At 47.8% G+C, this 27858-nt stretch overlaps 1 protein-coding gene across 1 annotated transcript; it reads right to left on the bottom strand.

Annotated features, from left to right (window-relative positions):
• Window positions 1-1526: 1526 nt before the first annotated feature.
• On the bottom strand, window positions 1527-26125 carry SPINT2 (serine peptidase inhibitor, Kunitz type 2). The gene is made up of 7 exons (XM_081030407.1): window positions 25198-26125; window positions 8824-8994; window positions 5888-5947; window positions 4612-4665; window positions 3920-4081; window positions 3566-3604; window positions 1527-2205 (listed from the first exon to the last, which is right to left on the bottom strand). The coding sequence occupies exons 1-7, from the start codon at window positions 25301-25303 to the stop codon at window positions 2039-2041; spliced, it is 759 nt and encodes a 252-aa protein (XP_080886533.1). The 5' UTR covers window positions 25304-26125; the 3' UTR covers window positions 1527-2038.
• Between the last annotated feature and the right edge of the window lie 1733 nt (window positions 26126-27858).

Here is a 27858-nt window from a genome sequence, read left to right as displayed (position 1 = left end):
GAAGGAGGATCCCTTGCTGAGCATGTCCTATGGGTGACCTGACACCTGTGATCTCACGTAACCCTCACCTCCACCCTTCTTACAGGTGAGGAAAATATAGGTTCAAAGGAGTTAAGTGACCCGCCCACTGTCGCACACCTGAAATAGTGGGCAGTGTCCCTTCTCAATGCCTTGGCCCTCTTTCCCTGGACCACGGGCTCTCCTGTGGGACCCTGCTCACCAACTCTGAGTCAACTGCAGTGACTAAAGGCTTGGCAAGGAAAATGCCAGAATCCATAAGCAACGCCTACCACGGACGAGGGAGGCAGGGAAGGAGCAGAAGAGGTATTTGCCAACTGGCTTCTGGAATAGGTTTCTAAGCCCTAATGATACAAGTCTTTCCTCCAATGTATATAGAAGTGGCCTTTTTGGTCTGAGGGATTTCTAGGAAGGAGAGTTTATTGTCGTTCATCCCAAGGGAAGGCCCAAGCAACACCTGGGGCTGTCAGGCTGCTCAGGGCCCACAGGCTGGCCCAGCACTTCCGCCCACTCCTGGGCCAGGGCCCAGCCTCCTGAGTCACTGAGGCGTGTGGAGAGACTGTTTGATGGCATGACCAATACAGGACCCTGGAGCTAGAACAGACTGCTTCCAGTAAATCCCCGCAGAGGTGGCTGACACCTCCCCTCCCCTATATTCCCACCAAGTGGAGTGCTGCTTCCTGCCAGGCAAGCATAAGGCTTTACCTGAGACAAGTCATGTCCCAGTACCCGCTACCCATCTTGCCCTGTTCTATAATTCTTTAGCGCCTGTGACTCCCGCGGCAGGGGAGATATCCTAGTGCTTAGACCACCCCAGACAGGCCTCAGGTTCCCTTAATGAACTCTTGATGTAATAAGGATGGTTTTCAGCCATTTTCTTTGGTCTGTCAGCCCTGGAAAATTTTACATTAACACTGTGGGTTGCTCAAATGTTGTTTAGGACGTTTGGAAGACAGAGGGGAGGGGAAGAAGTTCCAGAGTCAAGACGGGAAGGGAACGCCCACAGGTGGGCAGCGGAATTGGGACTGAGCTTGGAGGCCGAACTCAGCGGGGTGGTGCCCTGACCCCGTTTTAATGCAGGGGCACGTGGGAAGACTGCACGTGCAGAGCAAGACTGCAGAACTGCAGAAAAAGGTGAAAATCATGATGCCCAAGTGATTTTGGTCAGAACCAGCCCACTCTGGGGAAGCTCCTGGTCTTCCCCGGGACAGGATGCTTCCTCATTCTAACCCTCCTCTGCTCTCAAAGCACTATGGCAAGGTGTGGGTTACGGTCCACAGCGGGTCATTAAAAAATCAATCAGTAGAGTTTGGCCAGAATTTTTAAAAAGGGAAATAGAAAATACCAGCACAGGTGGTAAGGCTAAAGTTGTCTGGTGAAACTGTGGACACTCAGTGTGATGTCAGATCATTCAAAAAGGTCTGAAAGATGCTCTTTTTAAAGGAGTTCATTTCTAGAATGTAGTGTCCAATGATAATTTTGGTAGAGTTTAAATTAGCAGTCCCATAAAGAAAGAAAGCACATGCTGAAATTTATTTTAAAAGGGAAGGCTCTTTTTATTAAACTTGTACATTTTACTTTCAGAATCCTAATACAAAAAACTTTTGTTTTTGCTTACTTTAAAAAAAAAAACACCCCACAAATAAAACAAAGGAAACTATTAAAACATCACTTTTGTGTGAAAGAATTCAACACAGGCAAAGAAAACTACACCTGGAGCAAAGATAGAAATCAAAGAGGAACCGACTCTAGTCTGGGGCCAGGCCACCTGCACGTGAACGTGAGCCCTTCTCTGAGGAGCCTCAAAGCAAACCTCCACAAGAGGACCAGGAAACAGCCCTCTTAACTTCTGGAATAACAAACAGACCCAGAGCCCTAATGATCACACAAATACAAACCAATCACTCTATTTTAAAAAGCACACATGCATTCTACACTTGTCCCCCCCCCCACTCAGCTTCTCGTCATCAACAGGGGGTCCTGACTCCTGAAGGGGGGTAGTGTCTTGGCGACAGGGCGTTCACAGCAGGTATGTGTTCTTCACCAGGTGCTCCTTGTCATCCGCAGAGCTCCAGACGGTGCGGAGGGCGCGCTCCTGGTTTCTTCGAGCCATCCTGGTCAGGCAGACCACGGAGGCTCCCAGCAAGAGGATCAGAACCATCACGAACAGCCCCGCCAGGACCACCACTGGGGACGAGAGAGGAGCCTCAGCAACGGGGGGAGAAGAACGGCCACAGGCAGAGGGGGCCCCCCACAGGGCTCAGGGCGAGGGCCAGCAGCCCTTGTGCCCGACATCCCGCCACCCAACTGCTAAGGGTCTGGAGAACTGACACCGCCCACCATGAAGTCGTCCAGGAGAGGCCCTACAGTCCTGAGAAGCCGGTTCCTGAAAAAAGGAGGCGCCGAGCTATGTGTACACAAACAGTGACCACGTGTTCCTTGTTGTCATGTGTGTGTGTTCCGTCCCTACTCTACTCCGTACCTCCCTCCCCGTCTCGGGCAGCCGTACAGGAGGCCCACACAGGAGTCCCAAGCCAGAAGATGCATGCTGGGATGTAACAAGCACACACCTCTGGTGTGTAAACCAAACTCCACCCAGGTTTTGCGTTCACACACCCACCCCTAGCCACAGAAAAAGACGTGGCCCTGCAGGAGGTGGTGTGGCTGCCTGTGGAGTGAGGTAAGGGTGATGGCGAGGGTGTATTCGGAGCAGTGCTGGCCTCGAGGGGACGCTCGTGCTCATAATGGCCCTGATAAATAATTTAACAGTGGTCGCCCCACTGGTCAGTTAAGATGCTTTCTTCTTTCAGGTGGGCTCCGCCTAAGAAGCTCCAGGTGGTTCCTGGGGCGACTACCTGGCTCCTCTGCCCCCGAGTGCCTCTCCATCTTCGACCCCACCAACACTCCAGACCTCGGCTGCTGTCAGCCTGGGCCCGGCAAACCAGTTCCAGCTTCACTCCTCTTCTAAAATAGAGCAGGCAGGCCAGGTCTGGGCTCCTTAACAGGGAAAACAGGTGGAAAGAGGCCAAACCAGTGTGGCAGGTCCTTTGTGCAAACACTATCCTCTGTGACTCAGGCTCAGAAACAAAAGCGAGAGGAGGTCCAGCCTCCTCGTCAGACCCACTGCTTGGAGACAACAGCACTGGCTGTGCTTCGCTCAGGCCGCACATGGCAAGGGCCCTGGAACTTTATTCCTGTCATGCATGACCAACTCTGTCCACCCCGTGGAGCAAAGTTCCCCCAAACCTGGAGTCAGACTCAGGCCTGTGTGTGGCACCTCCCGCATGCCCAACAGCAGGACTCACCCCACAGTGACCACCGGCTACCAGGTGGACGCTGCCTCCCTCCCAGACCCCTACGTACACTGCACAGGGGGACAAACATCTACTACACATTCAAGGCGCTGGCCATTCTCATGAAGAAACATGACTTTCTACGAAAAAGCTGCTTCTGGTGAAGGACGATGTGTGTAGGACAACATGAGCCTGACAAGACACAGCTGAGCTCAGTCAAGGTGGGCAGGTGGGGAGGGCAAGAGGCCATTTACCGTGCGTGCTGCGAGGCAGGACAGGATACAACTGCTTGCCTGGAAGAGAACACAAGGCCGTGAGGTCAGCTCACAGTTGTCCCCCGCCCCCTCAGAGCTGTCACCACCCGAGAATCCCCCTCAGCCCTGGGCCTTCACAGGGGGTTCTGAGGCCTTGTCACCCTGGTGGGGACTTAGGACATGTCTGCCCAACAGCCAGGGCCAACGCCCACCTGTTTCCCACTAGGGAGCCAGAGAGGGGTGGAATCCGAGTGAAAGCATTTCCAAGGCCTCAGTATTGGGGACGGGGCATGGACTCGGGGAGGGGCCATCCGGGCACCGTTGTTTATTGGACCCAGGGCTCAGAAGACTCACCAAAGCAGCGGCTCATGCATTCCTCCTTGGAGAGGTAGTTGTTTTTATTGCCCCAACACCCTCCGTAGATGAAGTTATCACAGGAGTTCTTCTCGGCATCAAAGTGCCAGCGAGGGAAGGACGCGCGGCAAGGCCCAGTGACCGCCTTGGCAGTGCAGTATTCTGGGAGCGGGAGAGCCCAAGGAGCACAAATGAGCAGGGCCCGGGGAAGTGAGTCAGAGCAACATGGGTCCCGAGCAGTCACACAGCTGCTGGCCAAGGGAGAAACGCCCCTCTGCTAATGAAACTCGTAACTGCAGATGTGGCCAGTCTGGCCCATGTGCCACCCTCCTCCACATTTTCAATCTTTCTCTTTACAGCCAGACTATGTTGTTCTGGAGATTCCTCTATGCCAGGTGCTGTTCTAGGCACTTTCCATGTGTTAACTCGATCTCTACGAGACCTGTCCTAGGCCCCTCATTTCATCCTCAGGGACTCGGGGGCAAGCTGCATGCGTCCTGCCACCCTGGGCCTCCTGTGCGGGCGATCACCTGGGGAAGGCCAGCCAGCCACACCCCACAACTTCCTCAGTGGAAATCCTCAGGTGTGTCTCAATTCCCAACTAAGTAAGAAAACACGTTTTGCATATATATACACATACACATAGTTCTACCTTTCACCATCTAAAACAAAAAATGAAGAAAAAGTCATACCTTCGTAGTTGAAAATATCACTGGAAGAGTCGTCAAAATCCTGCCTTCTGGGAACTAAAACACAAGCATCCGTCAGGGAGGCTGCGATGGATACAGGACATAGGGCTGGCTGGGGCTGAGTCTAACAGGGCCCCCTGAGGGAATGTGAACTCTTCAGCATCTAGAGGAAAGGGTGTGGAGCCCCCTCCGTGGGCCGCTTTGCTTAATAACCTCTCAGTCCTAATACCCTCCAGACCCAGAATGAATGCTGGATGGGGCCTGCCTGCCACCCAGGGGTTGCTATGGAAACTAATCCCAGCCACAATTTCTGGGGTAATGAGGAGGCTGGTCTTGCTCACTGTCTGACACAGCAAGGAGGCCCCTTACTCTCCTGGGGAAATTTCCTTCTGAAACAGGATGGAAACCAAAGTCATCATGCCGGTGCCCCAGTTTCTAGATGACTTTGGAGAGGCCAGCTTGGGAATACACAGGGAACCCAGGCAAAGCAATGGCCAGGACGGTCATAGGATTCCTGGCCTAGCAAAATGGAAAAGTGACTCTAGACTAACTTTTGACATTCTGCAAGTCAGCTGAACACAGAATAAACACTCGCTCACTTGAGCACTGGTGTCAGTCGGTGCTGGCCCACTGGGCTGGCCTCGAATGGGCTGGGAGCAGATTCCCTCCCTCCCTGGCAGGTCTTGCCCAACAGAACCCATCGCTTGGGGACTGGCCTTTGGGAAAGCCGGGCTGGACTTGCTGGTGCATCTTTACCACTCACCCCAGGCTCCTGATGCAGAGTCCTTTAAGCATAAAGGAGGAATGGGGCAGCTGCTGTCAGCACTACAAAGCAAGCTAACACAGAGCTCGAGATCAAGGACTGCGGTGGAATGAAGGCAGGGCGGCAGAGGACAGGATTCTTAGCACAGGGAGGGAGGTGGCAAAGACCACAGGGAGCAGAGGAGACAGAGCACGCAAGGAGAGGTGGGCTGGGCAGTGAGACAGCAGAGGCCAGGCCAGAGAGAAGGGTGGGCCCGAGCCACATGGACAGCAGTCCCCTGCCTCCCGAGGAAGCTGAGGCAGCCCGGAAGTACTGCAGAATCCCCCGGCCCTCTGGTCTGTGTAAGGATGCCAGCAAGGAGCCAGAAGCTGGCAGCCCGGGCAGAGCCCATTTTCCAATGCTGAGTAAACAGAACCAGGAGCTGAAAGCCCCTATACAAGCCCCAGATCACAAATGTCCTTTCAGTTACCCATCTGGATGGCCCTTATTCCACCCCAGGTCTTTTTGAGAACCTACCATTTGGGACAGAGGAATCGGCTCCATTCCTGCTGGTGGCGAGATCATCAATCGTGTTCTCTACAAGAGGACAAATAAGACAACACAATGAGAAAGTGCACCTCCCCCCCAGACTGTCCAGTGAAACAAAACAAGCTGAGTCCCTGAGCAGTTGTAGCAATGTGTGCCTCTCACGGCACGACGACTCCCATTTCTCCTTACTGTGGGCCCTTCAATGCACATGCTGGACCACAAGCCTGCCAGAACTCGGAAATAAGGAACCAAGATTCTCCTTGTGGGTTAAACTTTAAGATCAACTTGCTGGGAATCAGAACAAAGATATGTGAAATAAATGTAAAAAGACAATATGGCTTCCAGGGCCAAAAAACCTATTTAACTGTATTAACCCATCTAATGAATTAAAAAGTTAAGAGGGTACACAGCAGTACACTTATAGCTAAAATGATAAATTAAAAAAAAAAATTTGCGGGGGGGTGATATTGGGGAACCGTGTGTTTTTTCCAGCGCTCATCAACTACAAGTCAAGTCACTGTCCTTCAATCCGGTTGTGGAGGGCTCAGCTCAGCTCCAAGTCCAGTCGCTGTTTTCAATCTTTAGTTGCAGGGGGCACAGCCCACCATCCCACGTGGGAATTGAACCGACAACCCTGTAGTTCAGAGCTTGCGCACTAACCAACTGAGCCACCCAGCCGCCCTAAATTTTGTTTTATATATATATTTTATATCTCTCTCCCCCTCTCTCACACACACAGTTAAGGTGGAAAGACTAGTTGCTTAAGGTAGCACAAAAACGGGAGTGCTGGCACGGTCCAGGAGGGAAGGGCCCTGGCTCCCTGCCTCCCTACTGGTCCCAGTGGACCTTCCGGAGAGGCGTGGGGCTGGACTGACCTGATGCCATTCAACATTCAGGTCGCAAACCAGCTCCCCTTGTTCTGCCTCTCTCCTCTTCAAGCAATCTTCTGGGAATTTGGCCAAGAGGTCTGCCTACGTGGACTAAAGGTGCAGGACCCGAGTGTTTGGCCCCCTGGGTGGCTCTGGTTCTCATGATAAATTAATAAACTAGCATTCTCATTATCATGTGGCTTCCCAGAGCTTGCCTGCCTGGGGGAGAATATTCTGGCAAAAGGCTCCACTGACTAGCTGCTCTGGCAGTTCTAACTCTCCTCACAGTCTCATGAGCGACACCCCAAGAGACAGGCAGTGGAGCCACACTTGGGTGCCAAGAAAGAACTTTCTGTGCCCTCAAGACTGGAGCCAGACTCTGAACCACCTTTAGGAGACCGCTGTCTGCCGTCTCCCAGCAAAACACAACCACCCCTGGCCCCCTGTAGCCACATCTGTCCTAACGCCTAGTGTCTACTGCTTGTGCTCCCAAAACCAACTCTCTTCCTGAGAAAATAAGGAGTAACCAGAACAGGCAGGTACATTTCCTATAGTCAACTCTTGGTTAGGAAAGGACAGCAAAGTTTGCAAAAAATATTTCCCCTTAAATCACACCCCCAAAACTGGGTCATGCTGACAATGGAAAAATACGATAAATACTATTTTTCTCAGTCACTGGTAAGGTTGCCAGTTGCTCCCAGAAAGGTGAGGGGCTCACCTGTATGATCCAAAAACAACACCCCGCCACCTCAGCTCTCCAAACACTTGCTGAGTGACTGCTGGGCACCTCGTGCACAAAGATCAATAAAACATTGCTCACGGTGCTCAGGCACTGTTTCAAACCTCAAGTCACAGCTAAGGCCATTGTTCTTCCCCCCTCTTTACATGTAACTTTAGTAAGCTTTTCTGATTTCTGAATGCAGAGCTCAAAGCCGCGAGAGATTACAGTCAGTGAGTGAGGAGGCATTAAAAACCCACCAAGGATGCAGGGGTAGGGCTCACAGGGTGGCAGTGTGCAGGGCCCAGTGAGGACACCAGGGTTTCCCGACACACAATCGGAATCCAGAGTCCTAACATCGACACCTTCAAGAAAGGGTGTGATGGGGTGGCCGGTTAGCTCAGTTGCTTACAGCGCAGTGCCTTTAACAACAAGGTTGCTGGTTTGATCCCCATATGGGCCACTGTGAGCTGCGCCCTCCACAAATAGATTGAAACAACTACTTGACTTGGAGCTGATGGGTCCTAGAAAAACACAAATAAATAAGATGTTGGAAAGACGGACGGACAGAAGGAAGGAAGGAAGGAAGGAAGGAAGGAAGGAAGGAAGGAAGGAAGGAAGGAAGGAAGTCCCGTAATAACATTAAGGAGATTCCCAGTGAAAATGTTTGACAGTTTGGCTGGTCAAATCCTTGGGTCTCTGGACACTTGGGAGGGATCAGGCCCCAGGGGGCCAATGTCTCATTGCTATCAGCTCTCAAGGAGTCGCACGTGGCTCATTCAGAGCCAGTGTAGGCTGTCGTGGGGCTTTAGGGGGTTTTTATGTAAACTCTGAGGCTCTCAGGATCAACATTATCTTGATTCCACAGAGCCCTTCGCAGGTGAGGGCTGGGAGACAGATGGATTCTAGGAAGTATGGTCTAGTTTTAACTTGACTCAGAACTTGGCTGGCTGGGTGAGCTCCTCAAGTCATTTGTCCCAGAGGTAAAAATAACCCAAACAGCCAGGGTGCGAGGAGGGCAGCCTGTCTGAGTGGAACTGGAGGACTCTGCTCAAGGGGAAACCACTTCCTCTTATGCCGGGTGTGGTACGAGACTTGCACTCAGTAGTGGGAGAAAGGAAGTCCTGGAGAAGACACAGTCATGCCCCCCGCCCCGGCTCCAGCCTGGGGGGACCGCTGTGAAACCACTGTGTGGGTGACCTTTGTGTGCCTGTTTCTTCTGCTTTTTAACACATCCCCCAGGTTCAGCCGTGAAGAACTAGTGAAGAGCAAAAGGCATCCACATCCCAATTAACAAACTGTCTCTAAGTAATATTTCCCAGCCACCACTGTCTTACCTGTCACACCAGCACACTTCTCAGAACACTCCTCCTTGGTCAGGTAATTATTGTCGTTTCCCCCACAGCCTCCATACACAAACTGCTGGCAGGAGCCGCCTGTGACATTGTACCACCACCTAGGCATGGAGGCCCGGCACCTTCCCACTACCTTCGGAACTCGGCAGAAGTCTAAAACACAAAGCAGAGACGGGTTAGCTTGCCAGGGCGATGCTGGCAACAGAGAGCACGCCCAGACCTGCAGGAGGAGCCCCCCGTTTTCCTGAGCACCCAGGAGCGCCAGAGCCCCCGCCCCAGCACAGCTCCTCTGTGAGCTGTTTCTCCAATGTTGCTGTCAGGCCTCCTTGCTGGTGCAGGAAAGAAGCGCGTCATCTAACAACAAAGATACCAGCCCATCTAACAGAACTGCATTTCACTTCCATGTTGATTTTGTCTGTGTTCCCATTATCACAGACACACACATGCAGTATAGAAATATGACTTTCAAAAGCAAAAAGAGAATGAGACTCGAAGGTCCTCTGGATGTGAATCCCATCACACGGGGCCAAAGGGAGCTGGGCGCTGCAAGGGCAGCACTGGCGAGGTGAGGCCCGGAAGGAAGCACAGTCTGGCATCTTAGCGCCCCTCACAGGGACCTTTCTGAACCTTCCCGATCCGCTCTCGGCACGGGTTGTCCACTTCATACGACAGTTACCACAAGGGCCTCAGAAAGAAGCTCCCTACTCCAGTTACCCCGACTGCCAACCCCCACCTCCAAAGGCAACTCAGGCCACTCCTCTGCCCAGCGCTGTAATTGCTCCCATTCGAGTACACTGAGGTGGGCCTGGGTTTCAAAGTGCCCCCAAATCTGGCCCCTGCTCTAGTACAGGGGAACAAAACAATGTTATCAAATCCCAGCCAGATACAGCTGCCTGCAAAAGGCCTGGCAATTCACTCTCTCTTACAAACAGTGAGAGATAAGAAAGCGCTGGAGGTATCAGCGGCATCAAAACAAAGCTTTCTCCTGGAGGAATGAGGACACCTGCCCTGTACCACGATGTCCCTCCTCCCATGTGATCATGGGTCCACAGCGCCTCTCCCGACACCCTGGCCTCCAGTCTCTGCCTTCTGGCAGAAGGGCACCTAGCACAGGGTGCTCGATCCACGTCTCAAGTCAAAGCTTCCTAGGGCCCAACACTTGGTTCCACGTTGTCATTTATTCCTCTAGTTGTTTTCACGTTGGTTAGATTTACTCCACCACCAACTAGGTGATGACTCTCGAAAGCACAGAGGGAGGATTTGTGTTTCTCCTGTCTCCCCAAATATGTCACAGTGATGGGCATGAAACCAAATGGCCCACAAGACATCAATCTATGGACAAAAAAGGACGGTGCTGTGCAAAACCAGTACCCCAAGCAACTCCCACACACACCAAGAAGTCACAGGTAACTGGTGCAGCAGGCAAAACGTATTCTGAAACAATTCTCTGTTAAAAAGAAACTTACCTGGACACCTCATGTGAATGGAATCATACAGCGTGTCCAGAAAAAGCAAATCAATAGGACAGCAAGTGGATTAATGGTTCCTGGTGCTGGGGGGTAGGGTGGGTGGCATTATTGCAAATGGGTGCAGAGATCTTTTGGGGACGATGGAAATGTTCCAAAATTGGATTGTGGGTTTGGTTGTTTAACTCTGTAAGTGTACCAAAAATCACTGAACTGTATCCTTAAAACAAAGTGATTTTTATGGTGCGTAAATGATACCTTAATAAAGCAGTTTTTTAAAAATTAGGGGTGCCTAATAACACATCTATAACACATCAACCAGAACCAGTTGGGGTGCACATGGAGCAGGTACTTTTAATAATGTGCCAAAGGTCACAAAATGTACCCAATCAACGCGGCCCAGGGCAAACAAGGCAGGAGAGCTCTCTGGTTATGATTCTGCCTGACCCACGCGGCTGGTCCAACGCCGGAGGCAGCACTGCTATCGAGATGAAACAGAGAGGACTGACCCACACCAAGTCCACTATGACCCCAAACTGAAATCATCATCCACTGCTGCAGAGGCGGCCGCAGCCTGCCCAAGGCCTTGCGGGGCTGACAACCCTGGAGAGCACCGACGGCTTCACGTCCTTGCTTTCTAAGCAATGTCAGGTACAACCTTTTCAACAAAGACCCAAAGGCAGAACTGTACACTTTAAATGAGTGAACCATATAGTATGTAAATTATATCTAAATAAAAACAAAAACCTGAGAGGTATTTCCTCAAGGCAGGAACCACCAGACATCACAGCGGAGGATGCAACAACGTGACCACAGTGTAAACGGTGGGAATTTGGTGGCTTTTCACAAGCAAGAGTGCCAGATACACACACTCTGTGCAGGTATGGAAGCCTGAGGGTGTGGAAAGAGGAAAAAAAAAAACCTGTCCGGGGTGGGTTGCGGTTTCCTTGGTGAAGTGAGCACTGCCTGGAATGGGGCCCTCATCTTTGCAGGCGGACACACACTCTTGGTGGCCGGGGCTGACGAGACATAGGGATGCGGATCCTGCTATCACAGGACACCAAAGGACACCAAGAAAAGGACTGTCACGTGGCTCAGATGTGCACATCCACCAGCATACCACCTCGGAAAGCAAGCTGAAACATAGCAGGTCGCTTTGAGCCACAAGTGAGGAAAGGTCACTGCAGGACTCCTCTGGACATCCTGTCCAGCAGGTCTGCCTCTGGGACACTTCCTTTCCTGACTGGAATGTTCTTGTTGCAGATATGCTGGTGCCTTCCTTACAAATCTTTTGGGCCTGGGAGGCCATTCTTGTCTCAGACAGCTGCTCACAGCTGCTTGCCATTATCACACACTGGTTTCATAGTTTAAGTTGCAGAAAGCAGCCTTATTCTCAGATTCCTTGGGAGGGGTAGGAGATGGGGGGGACTTCACTTTTGTCCCAGGGGAATTTAGAAATGTTTCTTTATTAAGGGAAAAGCTGGACAAAAGCACAGAACGTCAGAAAAGACAAAATATTGACAATTCTTGAAACTGAGTGACTGATGGTCCATGGGGGCTCAAAAAACTGCTTTTGCTACTTTGTCATATACATTTGAAAATTCCTAAGAAAAAAAAAACGGTAACCTCTACTTAAACTCAAATTTTATTAGAGTAACACAGATCTAAGTAGCAGATTAACTGGCCAAAGCTAGGTTCAATGAAGATGAAATTTAACCCTTAGTGTCAAGACGGCATCCTTTCTGTGAGTACAGAAGCTCTGTTTTGAATAGAGGAAAGTCTCATTTTGCCACATGCTTTCACTAAGCTGCTTTTCAGCCTTTATAAATTTTTACTCTAGGCTTGAGAGAAGTGAACTCATGAAAAATAATTTTGTTTTTGTTTGCTTATTTCAAAGGAGACCATGTTCCTTTAGGAAACACGGGCCATATAGTCTGGACTTTCACCCCAAATAACCTCGGTGCATCTTCTCTCATTGTTCTCCAGAAAGCTTGTACAAGAGGCCAGAAATGTTTTTAGTGTTTAAGATGGTTTTCATGACTTACCATCTTCCTTAAAATTACTTAAAAAAATTAAAGTCCTATATACTTTGGTAGATCCAGATTCAAATAAAAATGCAGAGCATTACTTATTTCCTGACACTGCATTTTCTTGCCTTCACCAAGCCTTATGCCAGTCACATTACGTGTACTATTTCTACTGGTCGCCCTAAAACTGTGAATCATGTAGCACACCCTCACTTGAGAAAGGACAGGCCTGGCTATGGTGGTGAAGCTAAGCCAGCAGCAGAGGTGGGCCTGCACTCAGTTCACACTGGTCTGATTAGAGAGCACCTCAGATGGACGAAAAAGCCACTACAGGAACAGGCAATGGGAAAAACACGACACTCAAGTGGCCTACACGTCACAACATTCCTAAGGGCCTTTATCACAAGCTCCCCAAGGCCAGGCCCTCGGCGGGGCCTGTTTTCAGTCACACTCAATGACAGGGTCAGGGACATCACACCAAAGCAACTGGCCAAGGCGGAGGGGGACTTGGTTGGATTAATTTTCAGGAAGTTCTTTAATAGCTAACTCTATTATTACGAAGACATGACAAAACAATGCATTGGTCTTAGAATAGTGTTGGGAAATAATCATGAAAAACGTCTCACGTCCTACTTGTATGTCACAAATGCTAGTGCAAAATTAAATACTTTCTATGTTTTCAAAATGCAGAGCAGGAAAAGCTAAAGGGAACCAAATTTGGATACATTCCCTTCAAAATATGCAAAAAATGGAGTTTTCCCTTAGAAAAGCATCAGAATGGTTAAAAATCACACATTACTTGACATATGAACCTACATTACAGAACCCTGGCAGGCATTGTGAACATTAGCTATGACAAAATTGCCAAACAGGCTGGTCTTTGTCATGGAAAGCAGGTTTCTCAGGTTCTGAAGTCCTAGAGCTTTTTAACTGAGACACCTAGCCACTGGCTCAAGACCACTTCACTCTGTGCAGTTGGCTGGAATCACCTGCTGTCACCTCCTAACATAACGACATCGCAGAAATGTCAGGCTCCCAGGCTCTACCAATCTATGTAACTTCACGGGCTGAAGAAGATGGTGTCTAATCATTCTTCAAAAATAATACAATTGCAGCTGTGCGGAGTCTGAAAAGTTTACTTTAATGAAATATTTCAAATACTCTAAAAAGTATAGAAAACACCGTAACACTGGTGTATCTACTTCGCAGCTTTATCAAATTCTAACATTTGAAAGGACTGAAACATCGACAGAGCTGAAATTCTTTGTATACCCCTCACTTCAATTCCATCTGCTCCTCCTCAATTAACAACCACCTCGAACTTGGTGTTTTCTTTTATTCACGTTTTTGTACCCAGCATCAGTTTACTTTTAAAATAAACAAAAAATTCTTACCCGGGATTCTAGTCCTTGATACACTTTTTACGCCCCCGGGTGCCCCAAACTGAAGAACACTGCCTTCTTGCCGCACTGAGTGCCTAAGAAACCCCATCATCCTACAAGCCTGAAGCCTCTCAAGAAATGGTCCTCCTCCTCCCTCATTTTTCTCTAGGGCAAAGGTCAGTAAACTTTTTTTTTTTATAGGACAGTCTTTTTATTGCTAAGTCTTGAAATCCAATTTGTATTTTGTACTGATAGCACACCTCAGTTTTCACTGGTCATATTTCAAGTGTTCAGTAGTAATATGTAGCTAATAGCAACTGAATTGGATGAGGGAGTCCAACACACTGGACTCAAATCCAGCTCTGTCACACGGGAAAGTTCACATTTCTCTGTGCTTTATTCTTATCATCTGAAAAATAGCTGACAATACATATCTTATGGGGTTATTGTAAGAGTTGAGTGAGACAGTGAATGTAAAATAAGTAGCACAGCACCTAAAAGTAATAAGCCTTTTTTTTTTCCTTTATCTGAGCATGTCTTTATTTCCCATTCATTCTTTTTTTTTTTTAATTTATTAGTTTCAGGTGTACAAGACAAGGTAATACTTAGACGTTCATCATTTATATCCCTCACACTGTGAACCAAGTAAACTTTTTAATAAAGGGTCAAACAGCAAATACAGGCAGTACTTGCTTTCCATGCTAGTGTGGAATCATGCAAAACAATGAGGGGAAAAGTAAGTGTTAAAACCATCAAATTTTTTTTGTTAACACATTAAAAACTGTGCGTTATAAATGTACAGAATGAAAAACGGTAAAACGAGTATTTATTTAGTACACTGTACATTAAAACATTAGAAACTTGAGAATTAAAGTGTTTACATTTTTTTGTAAAAAAAGAAATGACTAAGAATAGTTTGAACAGTGCTTGTAATGGTCTTTGGTCACAGGATTTACCATATGGTGCAAGCATTTTTTTCAATTTGCTTTAGCAAACTCACACTTCCTTCGAGGTTTGGATGAGCTTCAACATTTTATCTTTCACTCTTTCAATGTAATAAAATCGCTCTAAAGTTACTTTCCTTTTTGTAGAGGTGTTTGCCAGTGCCGCTTCCTCCGGGACATCAACTTTTTGCCACAACCACTGTCCTTCTTTTCTGTCAATTAAGTGAGTGCTCAATGAGCTCCTGTGGCTGGATGTCCATCGGTCTCTCCAATGGAGGTGGTGCCAAAACCCCCACAATCGGCGAGTCCTTCTATCATCCCATTTATGCCCCACTGGAATGTCACTTCTGGCACCATCACTTTTTCTCTTTGCTGCACTCGAGTCGTTTTTGGCCATTTCCCTCTATTGATTAACTATTTTTGTAAACTGCCACAAAAGTTTATCACTGGGAAGCAAGGAGGCAACACAACTCCACGCTTTGCTGTGTATGAACTAACAGATGTGCAGCGACCAATCACCGTGCACATATGTCGTTTACACAGTGATCTGTGACTGTAGAGCTAGCAGCGAAACTTGTACCCAAGTTTTCAGTTACTGTACTGTGATAACTGAAGTTTGAGCCCTGTTGTTCGGGAACTGAAATTATTTAATGAAAGTGTGGCAACTGAAATTATTGCATACTAAAAACCCTGCAAAGCAAGGACTGCCTTTATTTAGGCACTGTGGGTCACAGAGTCTCACACTGTCACATAGTCAACTCTGTCATCGTAGCATAAAAGCAACGTTGGACAATATGTAAATGAAGGACCGGGACCGTCATTCCAATAAAATTTTATTTATAGGCACTAAAATTTTATCATATAATTTTTAGGTCTTGAAAAATTCTTTTCAACCATTAAAAAATGTAGAAACCATAATGAGCTTGCCAATTCCTTCTGTGGAGTGTTTATGAAAACACCCTGTTCAGATTTTCCATCCCCGCTGTCATAGAGCTGTCTTATATGTGTAGTCAGAAGCCATCACATGGACTGCTAGGGTTCACATTTCTTATTACAACACTGACCATGCATTCCTCAGATTTATCCTCTGCTAAGAAAGCTGTAGCACACCCTTCCATCATTAAAAACAGTTCCACTCTCTTCGTTGAAGTCTCTTAAAATTCTAAGGATAATGGCCAAAGGGAAATTATTTGATACAATAATCTTTAGGCATTTGAAAATTGTATTTTGCACACAAATAAATCAGAGAAGTACAGTTCTCTCCTTAGTATCAGGAAGCAAAGCAAGGGAGAGTCATTCAAGAGTTTTAAAGAACAGGGGCAACTATTAATTACCACATCACAAAGAGCTTGGTATTCACAGGCCTGTAACAGCTGAAAATTCACTACCAAGGCATCTTGTTTATGCTGGTTAGTAACTGTGAGACATCCCCATAATGGAATACTCAGAGCTGTGAAAAATAGGCAAATGTGTATATGCTTGTACAGAAAAGTGTCTAAGGCTAAGGGGGAAAAAGCATAAGAATGGTTTCTGTATAATTCCCTTCTTAAACGTTTGATTTAGACACGTATGATCTACGTGGAGGGGAAGGGCCTAAGGGAGGTAGAGAGGCTTTCACATACGGGTTTTCCTTTTCATCTGTATCTTTAGTACAGTGCGGGTATTCTAACCTTGTGATATATTACTTTTATTTTTTTAAGGGTCAGCAGTAGCTTTATTTGGATAGTGGATTACGGTCCCTTTCGTTAAATTTTTCAGTTTAAAAACTACATGGTAAATAAAACTGAATGTACTAAACTTCCTAGTATTTTGAGCAGTACTAAGCCACATGTGTTTGGTGAATAGCTATTATACATAAATAGGGTGACCACATAATTTATCCTCTGGATCAAGATACTTTTCAGAATGAAAGGGGGTGTTCTTAACAGTTACCCTGGGACATATGGTGACATAAATCAGAACCCTCTGAGGTAAACAGGGCTGAGTAGCCATCGTACCGTGTTTCCCTGAAAATAAGACCTAGCCAGACAATCAGCTCTAATGCATCTTTTGGAGCAAAAATTAATATAAGACCTGATTATTATATTATATTAACCTGGTCTTATAGCAAAATAGACTGGGTATTATATTACATTATGTCATATTAGATCCTGTCTTAGTAAAATAAGACTGGGTTTTATACTAATTTTTGCTCCAAAAGACGCATTAGAGCTGATTGTCCGGCTAGGTCTCATTTTCAGGGACACACGGTATACATGGCTGTGGGCGTGTGGTTCTTACCCTTCAGGTTTTACAATTCAATTGGAGTCACAAGACTTCCTTGGATAGGAAAAAAAAAAAAAAAAGAAGAAAAATCACACAAGGTAAAATATTACTATCACATCCTAAATTCAAAGGGCTTGTAAGCCATACAAGGTACAAAGGAAAATGACCCAAAGGCTCTAATATAGGGGAGTGTGACACAATAACGAAAAGCTATTTTGCACAAGAGTGTAGGACAGATTAGACAGGGCCTGTAGGAACTTGTTCCAGTAAAGGACCTGTATGTGCAGGAACCCCTGCCTGCCTCTAACCTGCCACTTACCTGGGGGCATTTTCCTAACCTCCCCATATTTCCTCATTCATAACACGGGAACAATAAATATTACATGCAGCAAAAACGTATAAGTACAAACCTCTCAATTAAGCTGGAAAATGTATAAACCCCATATTCCTTAATTCACCAAGTCCCATATTCATTGATTTAAGCCTGGCTAATTAAAAATCAATCATGCAGATTTTACAAGCTTGGAGCATTTAAATCAAAGAATCTTGGGAGGGTTAGGAACATAAGGCAAAGCTGATTATGGACACATCATAGCATTATCTGTGATATAATAAATAAACATTTGGTCTCTGCCCACGCCCCACCCCCCAGCTCCTAAAACCCTTGTAATTTCCTGAGTGCTAAGAGTATCTTTCGTTCTAATATTTGGTCTTTGACCCAAGTTCCTAATACAAGATCTTCTAAAACCCTGGGACTCTCTGGAGTAATAATATTGTCCTTTTGGATTCCAACGAGATGACTGGTGGCTGGGGGGGAGCCCTGGAGAACTTCAGGATGGGGGCTGGGTGTCAGAAAGACCAAGGCAAGATTAAAGGTCTGGAATTTTCAGCCCCACCCTCCCATCCGCTAGGGAGGGGAGAGGACTGGGAGACTGAGTTAATAATCTATCACACCTAACTGAAGGGGTTAGGAGGGATTCTGGGTTGGTGAACACATCCACATGCCAGGAGGGTGGCTCATCCAAGACACTAGGATAGAAGCTCCTGTGCTGGGGACCTGGGGACCTTCCAGACCTCACCCTATGTCTCCATCTGCCTAGTCATCTGTATGCTTTATGATAAACTGGCAAATGCATTTCCCTGAACTCTGTGAGCCACCCTAGCAAATTATTGAACCCAAGAACAAGGTGGTAGGAACAGTTGATTTATAGCAGGTTGGTCAGAAGTACCTGGGATTTTCAAGTGGCATCTAGGGGTGAGGGGCAGCCTTGTGGGACTGAGCCCTTAAACTGTGGGGATCTGTGCTAACTCCAGGTAGTCACTGTCAGAATTAAATTGTAGGACACACAGCTGAATTACTTGATAAGGACAAACCCACACATCTGGTGTCAAAAGTATTCTGTAGTAAACAGGAGAGTTTTCTCCTTAAAATGTTTGGAGGTTAGGGGAAAAGGCTAAGAATGTTGGCAAGAGGACAATCTCGAGGACATAAATATAACGCAGCCCACGCTATCATGAAGGCCTCTCTGTGTGTATTTAAACCTGTTCTGGATCTCGTTAGTAAAAAAAGGGGTTTTGGCAAGTTATGGCAGGTTTGTTAGCACGAAGTCCCCTTTTGTGACCTCCAGAGTTGTTTCCTGTAGAGGAATGCACCATTAATCGTGAGGTTATTTTGACATTAACAATGGCCTGTCTGGGTAAGGCCATTTGCTCACTCACTGTAACTTGAATTCCACTGGTGAGGAACAAAGTGTGAGGAGGACACCCACTTGGCCTTCCCTCCACAGGCCCCACTGAGCTAAATTCTGCACACTTGCTCAGATGCATTTCTTAAAAACAACTCAGAGGGGAGGGTTTTCTCTGATACACGGCCGGTACCTTAAGACGACTGTGAAAATTATTATAGTTTATGATCCGTTAGAAGCACTTAAAACATTTGGCACAAAGCTTTGAATAAATAGCAGATATTATACTTTTATGAAGACCAAACTAATACAGAGACAGTGGGAAGGAAGACAAAGAGAAGGATGACACATTTCACTAGAAAGTGCAACTGCATGTGGCAACTGACAGGATTTAGGGGATATGGAAAACCAAAAGTACAACCTCGTGTGCAAGAGCTGATCAAAAAAAAAGGGGAGAAAAAAAGAGCTGATCAAACCAACTCAACCACCACTCCTTCCCCTGGTTTTTCTGCTGGGTGACCATTCTTACCCCGCCAGAAATGATAAAATTCCTTATCTTCACCTAGAGTAAGACAATGGCAAACTATCAGAGATCAAAGTCCTGCAATACTAGGTTATCATGAGATTAAGAGGTCAGGAACACAAAGCCTGGGGGACAGGACTGGAGGGGGAAAAAAAAAATGCCTTGGTTACCCATTCGGACTGCAAGTATCTTTTCTCCAAGGACTGAGTGAAGCTCACTGTGTAAGTGAAGTGGTGTTGAATTCCAGGGAAGTACTCAGGCTGCTTAAATTCTACCATGCCGAATTCCAAAGCTGACGTTTATTTTATAACCAGCCAATTATTTTATTTCAAGGTGATCTATAAATCCACCTATTTTGGTTAGCTGGACAGGTTTTACACACTTGAGTGCTTCTGTTTCCAATATGGAAAACTACTAACTACCCATCTAAGTTCAGGTGCCTGGAAGTTGTTAGGTGCCTGGAAGCCAGATAAGTAATTCTGAAACTTTAAAATAACCCCTAGGTATTTATGAGGAAAGACCGTTTACAATGACAAACCCAACTTAAATTACAAGGCTCATAAAGTCTTGGTGCTTTAGATATAAAATCTTGACATTTTAGATACAAAATATTTAGATAAAAAAACGTTTACATTTCATAAACCATCAGCACAATGCAAACCAGCACTCAAACACGACTCTGAATGCTACCCTTACCTACATCCTTAACTAGAATCACTGTAGCCCATCGAAATAACTGGGAAGGAAATAAAGCAGTCTCAAAGGCTTTCATGACACTGTTAATCCACATTCAGTTCTTAACTTTTTTTTAATCATGGACTATTTCCAGAAACTGATGAAAGCTAATGGACCCTCTCCCTAGAGCAGTGTTTCTCAACCTGGTTTTTCTATCACCCCCTCTAAGGAGACTTTATACATGTTTTTTCAGAATCACCCCAGGAAGTTACAATACCAGAGACATATGTGGTCCTTTGAAAGGTCACAAACTACTGTATTATCTAATACATTCCACCTTCCTAAGAAAATGCCCTAAACTCTAAATGACAGACCCTGGGGCACACATGGACAAAATACCACGTATGAATTTAGGGACTCAGATTAAGGGGCTTCTGAAGCCATGAACCCCGCACCCTGTTGGTGAAATCCATCTCGCACATCTCAAAAACAACAGCTAAATTTCTGCCCTCGTTTCTAAAATGGCTTTCTGATCATGAAAAGTGTACTTCAAATAAACTTCAAAGTAACAAAACTCCAAAGTTCCTAGGCCTCACATTCCTTCACAAATAGTTTTCAAAAAGATCTTGTCAGAAACAACACATGAAATGACATTTGTAACGAGGATCATACAAATACATTCACAATCCATCACTATTGCTTCTAGGTTCATCTGTGAAGTCTACATTAGCCATGTGACCAGTGAGTCACCAAGCCCTCCTGGGGTTAATGAAGTCATTTTGGTGCGAACCCCTTCAGGGATCTTCCCCCCCTCACACGAATCCCAGGCTACCCCATTCCTTATTTGGTCTCCCCTGGACACGACAAACAGAGGCTTAGCTGCCTGGCCAACTACCAAGAAACAAACCTGAGCCAGCAAATGACTCTGGGGATAGGTAAAATGAGAAACAGCTAGAGGTTGGGTGAAAGAGAAGTCTGCTTTCTCTACCGCAGGCTCCGTTCTCAAATGCTGACCAGGGCAAAGGAATGTTTCTGATAGAAAGTATCTTTTTCCACTTTCTTTTTTCAGGGAAATACCCACTCTCCCTCAGTGGACTTAAAAGCAAGGCCCTCAATATTCTTTAGGGACTGTCACCATCTGAGCCTCAAAGGCCATGTTTTCAGTACTAAGCACCCCAAACCTTAGGGCTCTGATTTTTCTTCACAGTACTCATCACGAGACACATATTCATTGTTCACTTCTCTACTGTCTTCCTCTCCTCACAAGGTAACTGCCATCGACCGGGGGCTGTCTCTTTTGTTCAGTGCTCTATTTCTAGGGCCTAAAACTAAAGTCTGGTAGGTGCTCAATAACTACGTGTTCGATAACTATTTCAGACTCTCCTGGAACCAAACGGTCTTAGCTGCCAGGAGAACACCAGCCTCTCCCGTGGCAGACACCACCCAGCTCATCACACCAGCGGCACTCTTACCTGTCACGTGGCTTTGACCACCTCGTTTACAATTATCCTCGGGGGCACACACACTCACCGCACTGTACAAGTAATAAAGAGTTGTTTTATCTCCCTTCCTTTACTAAATGGAGTACATTCTTTAGGTGGAGGCACAACCCAAATGCTTAGACATAGAGGGCAGGCTTGTCCTGTCCAAAAGGAGTGATCGGCCCCAACCCAGGGGTGCTAGATGGGCACAGGCCCGGTACTGCCAGACCTTCATATTTCCAGGCAAAGCCCAAATCCAAAATTTTCCTTAAAAAATTCTCAATTCTAAAACCTGTGCAAGACACATAAAGTTGTTCTGCAGTCTCTGGGGAACGGTCCATATCTCTGACAGACTGGCACTCTCCCTGCACGACAGAAGCACCTGGAGCAAGATCAGCTTTCCCCTCCCCCCGCCTGCAGGTCTGGAGCAGGGACACTCTTTGCCAAGCCTCCATGTGCCCACCACAGCCACACCCCTTCCTGTCTGCCCCCCACCACCCAGCACCTCACCAACATTGTCAGTCTGAAGACCACAGGACGCTCCTCTCACTCGCTTATCACGTCAGCCCCAGCCTCCTGAGTTACCCCTCATCCTCATACATCCTGTTTCGTCAACATTTCCCTTCCCCCAACTCCTGGGGCCTCAGGTACTTGTGACCTATCTTAAGAAAATCTCTCCTCTGAAAACTGTCACTTTCTTATCTCTAATCTAACCGGCTCTCCCTTGAGATTTGCCTTCTCTTATGTCCTTCCAAGTGGGTAGGTGGTCTTGTTACTTGGTGCTACTTCCAGGCCATTCTCCCTCTATCCTCTCCGCAACACACCAGCCCTGAATCTTCTCATCAGAGTAGATCGAACCCACCTACACCTTAATTCGCTGTGATTTTAGCTCCAGGCTCACTGGAGCGCCTCCTGCTCCCATCCTCATTCGTGGTGATTTCCTTATCCAGGTAAGTGATTCTTGAACTGTCCTGGCCCCCTGGTTCCTAGCCCTCCTCTCCTCCAGTGATCCTGTCTTCTCCCAACCCCTCCTCTCATGGTCATGCCTAGACCTTGTCTCAAGAACTGCAGCCTCTTCGGAACACCAGTTTCATTGGTCCCATTCACTGCCCATTGTATCCTATCTTTCTAGTTCTTTCCCTCCAAAAACTCCACTCCAACAATCCATTGGCCCTACCACGTTTCCACAACCCCTCAGCCTCCACATGGCTTCACACAGATGAAATTCCTTGACCAACCATTACAATTATCCCTTACACACGTTCACCCTCCACGCAACTCCTCTGGCAGCTCCTATGCAGCTGCATGTGGCTGGAGAGACACCTCACCCTGTTTCCTGAGAAAATCAAATCAGGAGAGGAAAACAAAACAATCAAAACTACCTCCTGCCTCAAATTAAGCTGCTGAAAGCTGTCAAACAAACTTCAGATAAGCGAGGGCATTAGTTGCCCCAGTCAGACAGGAGTACTTCTGAAAGGTCAGTAGGTCCAGCCAACTCCGGCAGCCCAGGAGGCCACTGCAAACAGAGAAGGCCTCTGCAGCCAGACCTGGCTTTGTCAACTACTATTGTGTGACCTTAGACAAGACCTGTAACTTCACCGCCGCGCCAGGTTATCTCAAGGATTAAATAACACATTCGAGCTCAGAGTAAGCAAGAGATGTCAGCCCCAAACTCAAGTCCCCGGCCAGGTAACTGGAACATCTAACATAATTATTTCACCTGAAGGAGTTCAGAAGGGCTGACACATCCTGGTTCAGACTGCAGGAAGGATAAGCACCTCGTTCCTGAGTCTTGGTCCTCTAGAGCTGAGCCTCTCCCCACTGGCTTTGACGCCCCATTAACTCATTTTTTCCTCTTTGCCTCGGGCAGAGGGCACTGAAGTCTTCAGAAGTTACTGCAGGGGACTACGAGCTGCACACGCCTCCCGCTTTCTCTTTTCACCCAATATGTTGGTCTATAAAGCTACCTGGCTCAGGCCTATTTCTCCCATTTCTCATCCTCCTCCAATCCCCGCCCCCATCGCCCCCAAGCCTCCTGCTCCAGACCCGATGGCTGGCTCTTCTGTCTTTTCCTTGAAAACCACCAACCATGTTCCAGCCTCTAGGCCTTTGTACTCCATTACCTCCAACTGGACACTCGTCCCTGAGGTCTCTGTGTGTGGCTGCCGCCTCCTCATTCTTCATCTTAGAGCTCAGATGTTGCCCTCCTCAGAGAAACCTCCCCTGACTACCAAGCTAAAGTGGCCCTCATCTGGCACATCTTAAAAAATGTTCTATCAAGTGCTTTTTATAATGTTTTCCTCTCGAGAGCATTTCATTTCTCAAAAAACGATGCCAGGCATGTTTCTTTTCCACACCAGGATGGCCCTTTTTCACTTAGTCAAGCTGGACTGCAAACACGGAAGAAGCGAAATCTGAATCTGGTCTCCTATGGATTTTACCACAAGAGCTGGCTGGCTTCTTTGTTCAAGTGCCAGGCCCTCACCTAGAGGGGAGGGGAGTCACAATTCTAGGAATGTGGTCTGGCCGAAGGACGGAAAGACCAGGAGAGGGAGCACAAGAACACAAGATATTTATATATCTGGGTCACAGGGCAAGTCACCGAGACACAAGGCAAGAGAAGCAAATTGCCTCAGAAAACATACATGGAATCTGAATGGTGTATTTTTCAGGGGGAAAAAATGTAATCTGGAACCTGTTGTTTGTTCATCAGAGAATACAATTTTTGCCGATTACATTAAAAAAGTGGCCCCCATCATCTTCCAGCACCATGTTTGTGTACTGTGCCCTGTTCATTTACTTCTTAGTAATTTAACATTGTGGTGAGTGCTCTTTATTTAAATGTTTACTCACCGTCTCTGCCTCTCCCATCAGAATCTAAGCTCTGTGAGTGCAGGGACCTGGCTTATGTGAGTCACAATTGTTATCACCTGTGCCAGCATGGTCGGGGGTGGGGTGGGGGGTGGAGGGGAGGGGTGAAGGGGGGGAGGGGACAGGGGTGGGGGGAGGGGACAGGGGTGGGGGGAGGGGACGGGGGGAGGGGGAGCAGGGGCTCAAGTGTTGGTGAATCAATGAATTCTTCTTTCAAGAATTATTTTCAAAGCCTGCTTGTGCTTGGTTATAACACAGTTAAGGTTATAACACTTGTTTAAAAAGACCTTTCAAGCTGAACTTCCTTTGGCGTGTAGAGGTTAAAATCCAGCTTTATCCTCCACCAGCCTCCCAAGGACCAATCCAACGACTGCAAGCCCAGCTTCTCAAAGCCTATACTCTCATACCAAGGCGCCTCAACCCTTGCATCTGGCAAAATTTCTCCCCTCCGACACTTTTGCTTATTTTCTCCTTCCTGTGGATATCACTGAGCATCACCTTCCTTCTCAGAACCGCTCTACCGCAACTGGACCAGATAGGTTTCTCCCGAGGCTGACGTCCAATAACTAAAGAGATGGGGCTGGGGGCTTCTTCCCTGAAGCCCAAACTGCCACCAGGTCACCTAATCCAACCCCCATCCTCTCAGGCCTGGCTTTCCCGGGTCACGGAACTTTCCGCTGCTAGGAAGAGGACGGTCTGGTCGGCCTCTCACCCCTTCCAACCACAGGGAGGGGCGATGCTACTCGGGTCAGCAGCGCTAGCCTCCTCCGTCACCCACAAGAAACTTTCCCAGCCTTCGCTCCTCCGCCCGTCCTCACTCCCAAACCTCTTAGCAAGGCCGTCTCCCAGGGATGGCTCCACCACACCCCCGGAGCTTCACGAAGTCGCCCCCAATTTCCTCCCCCGCCAATTCTCCCCGCTTAGACCTGGCCCAGGGCCCCTGGGACGCCAACTTACCCCCCACATCCCGCCCCTAACGCCCAGCTTTTGGATTCTCGGCCAGCCACCCCTCCCAGGAGACTCGTCCGGGCCCTCACCGTGGACGTCGCGTTCTCCGTCGGCCGCCTCGGCCCGGAAGAGTAGCAGCGATGCCAGCAGGGCGAGCAGCGCCCCGCACCGCCTCAGCGCACACAGCTGCGCCATGACTGGCTCCACCCGGCCGCACGGGCGAGGCCTCCGGCCGCCGGCCGTTGGGGGCTCGCGATCAGGTGCCGGAAGCCCCTTGCCGCGCACGCGCACGCGCACAGGAGCGCCTCGCGTTCAGGTGCGGACGCTCGCGGAGGGGCTGCGCTGGAGCTCGCTCACGTCACTCTCCGGGAAACCCTTTTCACAAGGACCTTCGGGGTGCAGACTCTGCCTCCTACGCCCACAATGCGGGAGAACGCTCCTGACACGTCCCTTTGTCCCTAGCCAGTGACACTCAGCGACTCTCCCACCGTTCAGAAGCCATGCACACCTCCAAACCCTAGGTGGGAACTAGAGCCAATGGCGGCCGCCTGGAAGGAGATACCGAAGGTGGCCAGCCAGGGAGGGGGCGGGGCGCACCTGGTGAGGCGGGGCGCGCAGAGCGCAGGCGCAGGGAGCACCTGTGCGGCGACCTCCTCCCACGGCGCACCTGGGCCGGCCGGGGGCGCTGGGGAGGGGGCGTGGCTTGTAACTTGCGTTGGCTCCGCCCCGGGTAGGACCTTGCCTAGGAGGAGGCGCTAGCCAGCTGAGTCGGGGTTCCTGCTACTTTTGCCTGTGGTCTTGTTGACGACGTCCCAGTACCTTTGCTCTTGGGCTGGGCCTCTGGGTGGGAGCAGAGAGCGCAGACAATCTCTGCTTGGAAACCTGTGTTTTTTTGCCCATCTCAATTCAGCCTCCTTTGAGGGAGAGGGATTTATTCCTTCCTAAATTCAACATTCACTAAGCACCTACTTGGAAAGTTGCTGGAAACCCAGCTGTGACTACGCCAGACTAGTCCCTGCGTCACCAGACAGGAACGGCCCAGTGAAAAGGGAAGCATAGAGTGATTAGGGATGTGACACAGGCTGAGTGATCAGGGGCTGGGGTGGTGGAAGACCAGGAAATGAGGGGAGCCCAGACAAGTTCCCCATTCAGTGTGAGAGAGGGCTTCCAGGAGGAGGTGATAGACTCATGAATGAACAACAGCCCAAGGCCCTGCCTCTACGGTTCCCAGTTTTCAGATGAAGACATATTCTTCACCAGACAGAGGCAGGTGTCAGGGCTCTGACAGGAAAGCACAGGCAAGGTAATCAGGCCTAAAAGGAGGGAGGACCAAAGGAGGCACATGACCCAGTTTGTGAGCCAGGGGGACTTACTGGAAGAGGAACTGAATCTCAGGAGGATGGAGTTGGGCAGGCATAGGAGTAGAGGAAACTAAAGGAGACCTTTTGAACTGGGTGCTGGAGAAGGTGCTGTGAGGAGGTGGTTTTGATAATAAACAGTGAAGGATAAGATGGGCTGATGAACAGACATTCTAGGCATTAGGAACTGCAAATGCAAAAGTCCTGAGGCAAGAAAGACAACAGTATTAAAGGAGTCAGGGCCACTCCCACTATTCAGCCTCCCTCCTGACATAATACCATGTTTCCGGAATATAAGACCAAGTCTCATATTAATTTTTACTCCAAAAGACGCACTAGGGCTTATGTTCAGGGGATGTATCTGAAAAATCATGCTAGCGCTTATTTTCCAGTTAGGTCTTATTTTCGGGGAAACATGGTGTGTGAAGAAACTTAATTGGGTTACCAAAATGGTGTTTACTTTAAACAGTTAAAGTTTTATGCTAGCCATCTTGCAGTTAGGTCCTGGGACTCCAGATCAGGAGTACGAATGTGAGGCCAAAGGTCTCCCCAGCATCTGAACCCCCCACTCCCATCCTGTCTCACTAAGCCTGGGCTTGAGCTGGAAGGTGGAGAAAACTAGTAAGAGGTGAGGCTGGAGAGGAGGCACAGGCACATTCATTCATTCGTTCATGCAGCCATCATTCAGCACGTTCATTGAGGACCCACTATGAGCCAGGTACTATTGTAAATGCTGGAGAAGATACAACAGCGAACAAAGCAAAATTCTTGCCCTGTTGGAACTCACTTTATAATGTTGGGATCAGTGGTGGAACTAATTTTTTTATACCTCCTCTCTACCAGAAAATTATTTTCAATAATAATCATGTAAGAATCATTATTTTATTCTTTCATTTTAAATTTAACAATTCAAAATGCATACATTTCAATTTTAGAGATATTACTCAAATTCAGTAGAATATTTCACATATGAATTAAAATTTGCACTTTTACCAAATGACAATATTACACCTTGCAATTTATACCCTGATTCACTGTTTTGAATTTTAAACACAAAATCTCCCAAAAGAATACATAGAATTATAGAATAGTTTCTTCATCGTTACGATTGTGCTATCTTTTTAAATTTCTGATCTATTATTTAAATGCAAGAATATGTAGAATCACAGAGATTGGAAACTCAAACTGTGCTTGATACAAGCCAAATGATTCCAAATTGTTATGATCTTATTTTTAAAATGAACCATACAGGGGCTGGCCCAGTGGCTCAGGCGGTTAGAGCTCCATGCTCCTAACTCCGAAGGCTGCCAGTTCAATTCCCACATGGGCCAGTGGGCTCTCAACCACAAGGTTGCCAGTTCAACTCCTCGAGTCCTAGAGGGGATGGTGGGC

This window comes from Rhinolophus hipposideros (assembly GCF_964194185.1).
Source record: "Rhinolophus hipposideros genome assembly, chromosome: 21".
Taxonomy (NCBI): domain Eukaryota; kingdom Metazoa; phylum Chordata; class Mammalia; order Chiroptera; family Rhinolophidae; genus Rhinolophus; species Rhinolophus hipposideros.
The sequence above is the reverse complement of the archived record's forward strand: the minus strand, read 5'-3'. Positions and strand labels throughout refer to the sequence as shown.

Bases quoted from the DNA above. Each gene is read 5' to 3' on its own strand.
- SPINT2 (XM_081030407.1), bottom strand. From the start codon at position 25,303: ATGGCGCAGCTGTGTGCGCTGAGGCGGTGCGGGGCGCTGCTCGCCCTG. The intron at 8,995-25,197 runs GTGAGGGCCCGG...TTTGTGTTTTAG, and splicing joins CGGAGAACGCGACGTCCACG to ACTTCTGCCGAGTTCCGAAG. The intron at 3,605-3,919 runs GTGAGTCTTCTG...GTTCTCTTCCAG, and splicing joins ATGCATGAGCCGCTGCTTTG to GCAAGCAGTTGTATCCTGTC.